At 40.9% G+C, this 9925-nt stretch overlaps 1 protein-coding gene across 1 annotated transcript; it reads right to left on the bottom strand.

Moving 5' to 3' along the window:
• Positions 8404-9633, bottom strand: LOC109227611. Its single transcript, XM_019392809.1, has one exon. It carries the CDS (start codon positions 9631-9633, stop codon positions 8404-8406), a length of 1230 nt encoding a protein of 409 aa, XP_019248354.1.

The following is a 9925-nucleotide window of genomic DNA, read 5'->3' as shown; positions in this document are numbered from 1 at the left end:
GGCATCCTCGCCCTCAACACCACTGAATGTCGGGGGCTGAAGCCTACCGAACCTCTCCAACCGACGATGCTCGTCATCCGGCATAGCTGGAACCACATGAGCTGGAGCTGGTGCGACTGGCGCAACTGGAACAACTGCTGCAACTGGTGCAGCTGGCTGAACTGGCTGAGCTGGAGCTACCCCAGGTGTCTGTAAGCCCTGAACAACCTGCTCGGGTGTGCGAGCATCGGGGGTCTGATGACCACCCCCGGTCTGAGAAGTAGCCGCCGCTGTAGTAGCTGATACCGCTTGAGCCAGGCCAGTGCAGACGTACAAGATCTGAGCCAAAGCCTCCTGGAGACCAGGAATCACGATAGGCACTGCCGGTGCCTGAACAGGTGCTGCTGGAGCATCTACAACTGGAATTTGACCCTGAGCCTGGTCAACTGGTGCTGGAATCTGACCCTGAGCCTGGTATGCTGGTGGGTCAGCAGGTGCTGTTCCTGCTGCCCTGCCTCTACCGCGACCACGGCCTCTAGGTGGCACTGGTAGTCGTCCGCCACGTCCGTTAGCGCGGGTTCTCGCCATCTGCGAGAGAATAGAATACGGAAATTTAGTTTTCTCATAATAACAAGCCGCACGATTTGAATTTCAAGAAAGTGAGGTGTTTCCTAAATGTTCTGTAGCCTCCCGAGGATAGATACGGACGTCTACGTACCAATCCGCGAGACTCTACTAAACCGGCTCATGACTCGCGAGGCCAAGTAACCTAGGCTCTGATACCAACTTGTCACGACCCCAAACCCGGTCGTGATGGCGCCCAACAACATTGCTAGGCAAGCCAGACCACAATCGTTCCCAAATTAACCGTAAACCTCAAACCGACAATCTAAAGAGATTATAATAGTTTTAGAATAATAATCCAATATTTATAATAGAATAATACTTAGAAAATACGAAGTCTGATAAAACGCTCCCAAAGACCTGGGGTCGCGAGTCTAGAGCCTCTAAAACAATCTGAATAAAAATATCTGATTTTGCACGCATATCCAAAATCACCTAACGGAGCTACTGCAACTCTCGGAATTCCATTCCGACCCTCGGATCAAAATCTCACCTACCATCCGGAATTCGCCAAAATTCAACCTTAGCCAATTCCAGCCTAATTCCACACCGGACCTCCAAATTCAGTTCCGATTGCGCTCCTAAATCACAAATCATCTCCCGAAACTGGTCGAATCATCGGAAATCCATTCCGAGCCTTCTAACTCATAAGTCAACATTCGGTTGACTTTTCCAAACTAACCTTATCATAAAGAGACTTATTGTCTCATTTCTAACCAAACTCTATCCGAATTACTTCAAATTCTCCAAACACGTATAATGAAACATATAGAAGCATAAAACGGGGAAAACGGGGCGGTAACTCTCGTAACGACGGGTCGGGTCGTTACATTAACACGGAGGTCATCCAAGTGATTCTGCAACGACTTGGAAGACTCCGGAATCGGAACTGTGGAATCCTTACAAAAATCACTCCGGGATAGGGTGCGTTGTGGCAGCAACACTTCCACGGTAACAGGACTCATATCTTCTTCCTCCTCCGCCCCACTACTATCGGAAGGGGGTGGCGCGTTCGACGGGACAGCCGCTGGGATCCTCTCATTACCACGGCGAGGTTTAGGCATGATCGCAATGAAAAAAGAGTTACGCACAACACAGGGAAGGAAGGTTCTCGATCAGAAGGATCACACCGGGAGATGGAATGTATTTGTAAATGATCAAAAGTTTGGGTCAAGTTAAACCCCTCCCCTATTTATAAGGATTGGGAAGCGCTAGAATCGAAGAGACAGAATTCGAACCAGCGCGGAAACCAAGCGCCGGAGCTGTCGATTTCCTACCTCGAGAATACGCGTAATGATGACGCCTGCGGATGCTGACATCATATGGGGAAAGGCGTCACGCTTTGGCGATCTGACAGTCATGATGAATGCCTCCTATATGTCACATCACAGTCCCTTGGTAGGGTCAAACTCTCCCAAAATGAAGGTGTTAATTCCGCCCATCGAGGACGCACCTCACTGCGACCCCGACGAGCGGAGGGACTAACTGTATGGGGTCGAATTTGACTGATCACGTCCCCAAGTAAGCACGACCAACCGTATACACACAAGTCCGGCTGAAGGAATGACTCAAGGACAATACAAAGGACGACCTCGCAATCACGTCGGTCCCTCTATAGCATTTATTTTTATCTTTATCTTTTTGGCAGTTAAAATAGAGCCCCTCCGCTATATAAGGGGGGTCTCAGTTGTGTAAAAGAGGGGGGATTGATTATCAATAATACTCTCTATCTCTCTCTATCTGACTTGCTCTCTCTCATCTCTCTAATATCATCATATTTCTCTGTTTCCCAGTTCATCTTCTCATTACGAATCAAAGTGCAAAAATTATCCTAGAGTCAATTATTTTCGATTACGATTTACCCCTCCTTGTATATTGATTGATTTGCTTAAAAATTGTTCGATAACTTTTTAAGTCAAACAGACATTATTAATCTTATTGCAAGTAACTAATAAGAGTAAAGTTGCTACTCCGAAGAGAGCTACAACTATTTTATTTATGAATAAAAAAACAACAATTTTATTTTAGGAATATCCAACTTTCACCCCTTGCTACTGAAGCAATCTCGTTGAAAGATTTCAGAGCCAACTTTATATTTTATCCTGTAATTTCTCCACAACACTGATCAAATTTGACACCTTTTCATACTGCAAAAGAAAAAAACATATAAAAAATAATAATTAATATATATGGATATTTAATGAGATGAAAATTAAAGTTTGAAAACTAACCTCAGCTTCCAATTGGGCAATCTCCATTGTTTCAAGATGTTTCTTGTGTTCTTCACTACAAGTACATGTTGGAATGTTCTTCAAACATTCATTCAGCAATTTGTGTTCCAGAAGGAGCATTTCATGATTGAGCTTAAGTACCTTATTTTCCAACTTTTCCCTAAGATTTAAAAGCACCATAAAAGCTTTACGAAGATTGTAAATTAATTAACAAGCAAAAAAAAAAAAATTGAAAAGAAACTCACCTGATAAGTTCTAGTTTTGAACTAGAACCCTGATTTCCAGAAGCCATTAGTTAGAAAATAGAGAAAATTAAGATAAACCTTTTTTTTTCTTGAATTTGCTATATGATAAGTTGCTTCTCATGAATAGAGGAGAAAGCCCTTTAAATAGATGGTTTTCACAATGTTCTTACCAAATATAGTTTGGAAAGTTCATATTATCATAATATGAAATTAATAAATTCTTAATAATTGGAATATCTTGAGAAAATGGTAACAAATTGATTTTATTATTCAATTTTCATGAGATTAATTGAATGTAACCTAAGAAGGCTTAGATTGGAACTTTAGATCATGAAATATAGTTTTTTAGGAACAAATTTAAAATTCGGCAACTACTGTCCAAATGTTGGTACATAACCAAATACTGTGAGTGCCAAATTTGAGTTCAGATTAGGATACCGCTTATATATGAAAAACTCTAGGTACGCAACTAAAATTGGACATGCCCGACTCGAAACAACTTTCAAATATATATATATTTTTATATATATACATATAAGCAATTAAAAAGCAATTTTATGTATAATACATATATAGTTTACAAGAAATTGCTTTAGATTAAAAATTTTAAAAAAAAAAATAGCCCGGAATGAAAAAGCATGTTAGGCCCGTTTAGGCCCGCGGGCCCGGCCCATTTAGCCCGGGACCATGTGGGCTTAGGACCACAGTGGGCTGGTTCCACCCATTAGGCTCGTTAGGCCCGGGACCGCCTAAGCCTAGGCTCGTTTGGCCTATTTAGGCCCGGGCCCGGACCAAAATATAGCCTTACTAACAACACAATGACCTAGTTTCTTACGGTCACACATATTAATACAACTTGAGTAATTACTTCTAATTATAATTTTTCTATAAATAATCATCTTTCACATATGCTCTATCTGAGCGTCCTAAGTATAGCGACTTTACCTACGGTATAATGTTTGTCAGAGAAAAAGGACACAATTTAAAATATTTTAATTTTTAGAACATAATATTGGTTGAAATAGAATCATAACCAGTTTATTGATATGGAAGATAAATTAAAAAAAGATCTGACAACTAGAAAAATCTTCCACGTATTTATATATTTAATTATTTACTTATCTACTAATTTGTTAATTTATTTATTGTCTGTTAGGCCAACCATGTTGTATGGTGCAGAGTGTTGGCCAGTTAAGAACACCCATATCCAGAAGATGAAAGTTGCAGAAATGAGGATGCTGAGATGGATATGCGGGCACACTAGGTTGGATAAGATTAAGAAAGGAGATATCCGAGTGAAGGTAGTCGTGGTTCTCATGGAAGACAAGATGCAGGAAACTAGGGTTAGATGGTTCGGGCACGTGCAGAGGAGAATCCTGGATGCCCCGGTTAGGAGGTGTGAACGGCTGACCTTGACGGGTATGAGGAGAGGTAGAGGACGGCCTAAGAAATATTGGGGAGAGGTGATCAGGCAGGACATGGTGCGGCTGCAGATTTCCGAGGACATGGCCTTGATAGGAAGTTTTGGAGGTTGAGCATTAAGGTTGTAGGTTAGGAAATAGGAGACTAGTCTGATATTGTTTTATTTTAGGTTCCTAGTGGCTCCAGTTGGCAGTTGTGTCCTTAGTACTTCGTTAGGGTTGTAGGTTAGGTTGCAGGAAGATAGTCTGGAAGTATTTTCTGTTCTGATGTTAAGGGCTCTTGTTGTGTCCATATTATTCCATCGCGTCTGTAGTATTGTGCCATTGTTACTGCTTAGTGTTATTACATTTCTCTCCCTTTTTCAGGTTATTACATTGCTAGTGTTATCTTTCTGGATTCCTTTGCTGTTACTGCCACACTGTCACGTTTTCATCTTATTGTGCCTGACAAATTAGCTGAGGAAATGAAGAAGGTGAGCTCACCTCGAGTGAGCTCTAATGGCGAACAAGAGCAGCCATATACGAGAGACTTCTGGAAGTTTCTTTTCTACTTCACTAGAGAATGAACTTAGCTCAAAATGTAAATTGATACAGGACAAAATGAATATTGTGCAGTAGAGGAAAATATCTACCCTTATTTATACTTCATACACCTACCATTACATATACCTACAGTTGTACATAACTACCAACTCACCTGTATAACTAATAACTACACACGTGTGTCAATACCCCCCCCCCCCAAGTTGTAAGGGAGGAACTCACAGCCAACTTGCTAAGTAAATTGCAGTGTTTTACCCCTGTGAGAGGCTTAGTGAATATATCAGCCAGCTGTTCATGAAAATATGGTGCAGTGTGATGAGCCCCTCATGTACTTGATCTCTCACAAAATGGCAATCTACTTCTATATGCTTTGTGCGCTCATGAAACACAAGATTCCTGGCTATATGCAGTGCTGCTTGACAGTCACAGAAAACTGGCACAGGAAATGTCAAGGGGGCTGTAAATCCTGCAAGTAACCTCAGTAGCCATACCAATTCTCCCACAACTTGTCTGGCAGCCCTGTATTCTGCTTCTGCTGAGGACAATGAGATAGTGTGTTGCTTCTTTGATTTCCAACTGATAGGTCCATCACCCAGCAAAACAACATAACCACTAACTGATTTTCTTGAGTCAGGGCAAGCTGCCCAATCTGAATCACAAAAGGCTCGAACTCTATAATCTTTGTTGGACAAGAAAATCCCTAGGTTTGGATCACCTTTGAGATATCTCAGCACATGATATGCAGCCTTCAAATGTGGCTCCCTAGGACTCTGCATATACTGACTCAAACACTACACACTATAGGATATATCAGGTCTTGTGTTAGTCAGGTAGTTCAATTTTCCCACTAGTTTTCTGAAGTGTGAAGGATCAGGCAACAAAGGCCTCTCTTCTGCACTTAGCTTGACTGCGGGATCTAGTGGGGAGGTTAAGGATGAATACTTCATACAATCAAATTTTGATAGTAAGTCTATTGTGAATTTCCTTTGTGATATCAACACTCCATCACCTTTATACAGAATTTCTAGTCCTAGAAAATAGTGTAGTCTTCCTAAGTCCTTTATTCTGAAGGTCTTATGTAAGTAGGCCTTTAGTGCTTATATTTCTTGCAAATCAGTCCCTGTCACTAAGACATCATCTACATAGACAACCATAAATACCACTGAATCTCCATGCTTTTTGTAAAATAAGGAATAGTCTAATAAAGAGTGTGTATATCCCCTGGAACAAAGTGCTTCAGTCAACTTTTCATACCATTGTCTACTTGCTTGTTTTAACCCATACAAGGACTTATTCAATTTGTATACCAAAATTTAAGTTTTCCACAGCAAGACCTGGAGGTACATCCATGTATACCTCTTCATGAAGGTCTCCATGAAGGAATGCATTGTTCACATCCAACTGAAAAATGTCCCAGCCTTTCTTTACTGCTATCCCAACTAGAGCCCTAACAGTTGTCTTTAACTACTGGTGAAAAGGTCTCTGTGTAGTCTACCCCAGCCTCCTGAGTGTATCACTTTACTACTAGTCGTGCATTTAATCTCTCTATGCTCCCATCTGCCTTGTGCTTCACTTTGTATACCCATTTACAGCCTATTTCCCTTTTTCCACTTGGAGAGGCACAAGACTCCAAGTGTGATTGGCATAAAGGGCTTCAAACTCTTGATTCATGGCTGCCTGCCAAGCAGGATCAGCAGCTGCCTCCTCATATGAACTGGGTTCAGTCTCATGAGAAATATTCTTGATCGGCTGCTGACTATCAGAACTCAAGGCATTGAGTGATACACATTGGGCATTAGGTATGGATGCATTGAAGGAAAGAGATGTGGTGCTTTGGTTACTACTGGAGGGAGAGTCAGAATGATTTGTTTGTAATTTGGGTAGTGAATAGTTATAATCTTTCAAGTCAGTGGGGACTTTGAGTGTTCTGGATGGCCTTCCTGAAATTTCATTAGGTTCTTGTATTATTGAATTAGGGGTGTTGTTAGACACAGCTTCATTGTTATCAGATAAGGAAAAATGCTCTTCTAAACTTGAAGTCATATAAGGGTTAGGTTCCATTGCCCCTGGTGATGAAGGATCAGATGACATTGTTGGAAGTGATGTACTAGGAGTAGTAGGAATAGGTGTTGACCTATGAGAATGAAACAGTTCTTGTGCTAACTCTGTACTTACTTGTGGAAATGAAGGAAAGACTCTGTTAGAGCTAGAGTGCAAAGCAAAAGAAAATACACCTTCATGAAACACAACATCCCTTGAAACATGAATTTTCTTTGTGACTAGATTGAGTACCTTGTAGCCCTTTGTCCCAAAAGGATATCCCACAAATACATGAGGTAAGGATCTAGATTCAAATTTATCTTTGTGAGGTTTTAGGTTTGTAGGAAAACAGAGGCATCCAAAGCTTTTGAGGTGAGAGTATTTGGGTTTTCTCTTGTATAGTAGTTCCAGTGGACATTTGTTTTTAAGAGTGGTAGAAGGGAGTCTGTTGATCAAGTATGTTGAGGTGAGAATACATTCTCCCCAGTATTGCATGGGGAGTTTGGACTGATACAACAGTGCACTGGCTGTCTCCAAAAGGTACTTGTGTTTTCTCTCGACTATGCCATTTTGTTGAGGTGTGTAGGGACATGATTTGTGGTGTATAATTCCCTCAGACTGCAAGAAAGAGGCAGTCTCAGAATTTATGAACGCAAGGCCATTGTCTGTTCTAGTGGTCTTAATGGAACAATTAAATTGGTTTTTCACCACGGCAGAGAAGGCTTTGATTACTTGCAAGGCATTGCTCTTGCAGCTAAGAAGGTGTGTCCAGGTGCACCTGCTGTAGTAATCTACTAGGGTGATGAAATACTTGTTCCTATCATGAGTTGGCCTGCTGTAGTCATCTACTAGGGTGATGAAATACTTGTTCCTATCATGAGTTGGCACATGATAGGGCCCCCACAAGTCTACATGTAGGATTTTAAAGATCTTAGTTGTTACTGTAGTTCTTTCTGGGAATGGCAGCCTGTTTTGTCTAGCCATTGGGCATATTGGACAAATGAAGGACTGTTTGGGTGAAAATTGAAAGGGTATGGATTCAATACCTCTCATTTTGGAAAAGGGTACATGTCCTAATCTATTGTGCCACAAGAGATCAATCATGTGTTTATCATTCATAGATGCATTTCATGTGGGACTAACATTTCCTTTATATTGCACATGAGAGCTGGTGACAACTTTATTACATTCAAAAGAGGAAGTATGGGATCTAGATGTAGTAGGAGAAAAGGAACTATGTATACTAGATGCAACGTGTGAATCAGAGTGTGGAGTAACATTACTGCTGCTAGTTATACTAGATGGAGTGATTACATCACCTTAATTTGATGCACTAGAAGAATTATCAAAGACCAGGGAATTAGGCTTGCAGAAATCTGAAGTGTTGGACTTGCAAGAATCTGATTTGTAGAGATATAGACCATCCTTACTTTCACCAATTGCCAGAGGCCTCTTCAGTGAAGGGGCCTGCAGAAGGATGCAAACAGATTTGGTGAATATAACAAAACAACCAAACTGGACTGTCAAATAATGTACTGAGATTAGGTTGAACTTGAAACTAGGAACAAAGAGAACTGTTTTCAGAGTGAACTTAGGGCTCATTACTACATCTCCCATCAATGTCACCTTCACCTTATAACCATTGGGCAAAGTAACTAGGAAAGGGTAAACTAAGGTTTTCACATTGATTAACATGGATCTGTTATATGTCATATGGTTTGATGCCCCAAAGTCAAGTATCCAAGAGTCAGCAACAGACATAGAACATTCATGTGAGCTAGAACCAGAATCAAAATGAGTTGAACAAGCTGAGATACCTGCAAAGTTCACAGCTCCTACTTTCATTTCATTTCTTGCATTTCCAGCATGAAAATTCTCCAGGATGCTCACCAGCTGATTATATTGTTCCTTAGTGAGATTCTGCATAGTTCTATCTTGTTCCTGTGCAGATCCATTGTTTCCATTTCCACCTTCAATGACACTCTCTTCTTGACCTCCATGTACATTGACAGCAATTCTCTTTCCCTTATTAAACCTTGAATCTTGAGGGTAACCATGCAATTTGTAGCATCTTTCCTTAATGTGACCTGGTTTCTTATAATAGTCACAAAAAGGTCGTGGCCTATTCCCAAATTGTCCTCCCCTATAGTTGTTATTTCCAGTTCTGTTTCCCTGTTGATTGTAGTTCACATATCCAGTGTTGTCTGCAACGTTTGTCTGTTGACTAAAGCTTGTTCTGAAGTGATTTCCTCCTGATCTATTAGCACTCAAGGCAGTAGACTCAATCACAATTTGATTGTTTGGCTTGACCTCTCTTTGTTTCTCCTCTTGGATAAGAATTGAAAAGGCTTGTGCGAGTGAGGGTAATGGATTCATCATTAAAATGCTTCCCCTGACCACAGTGTAGACTTCGTTTAGTCCCATTAAAAACTGAATCGGCCTTCTATATTGCTCAGCTTTCTGCATATTCGCCTTGGCACCACATGTGCAATTGCATTTGCACTGAGCGTGTGCATTCAATGTGTTTAGTTCTTCCCAAAGTTTTTTCATTTTAGTATAGTATCCAGTGATGTCAGGGTTCCTTGACTCAAATCATTTATCTCCCTCTGCAACTGATACAATTTTGCCCCGTTTGTTTGATCATATCTGTCTTCAAGTTCTTTCCAAAGTTCCTGGGCATCATTAACATATTGTAGACTATCCGCCAAGTCCTTTGAGATAGAATTTAGGATCCACGATGTGACCATGTCATCGCAACGTTCCCATTGATCGTAGCTAGGATCTTGAGGATCTAGCTTTCTGCACTTTCCGTTTATGAATCCTACCTTATTCTTCACTGAGA

Source organism: Nicotiana attenuata, chromosome 6 (assembly GCF_001879085.1).
Source record: "Nicotiana attenuata strain UT chromosome 6, NIATTr2, whole genome shotgun sequence".
In the NCBI taxonomy this organism is placed as follows: Eukaryota; Viridiplantae; Streptophyta; class Magnoliopsida; order Solanales; family Solanaceae; genus Nicotiana; species Nicotiana attenuata.
This window is presented reverse-complemented; position numbering and strand designations above follow the sequence as displayed.

What these genes read in the sequence shown, in the direction of transcription:
- LOC109227611 (XM_019392809.1), bottom strand. Translation starts at nt 9,633, where the DNA reads ATGAAAAAACTTTGGGAAGAACTAAACACATTGAATGCACACGCTCAG.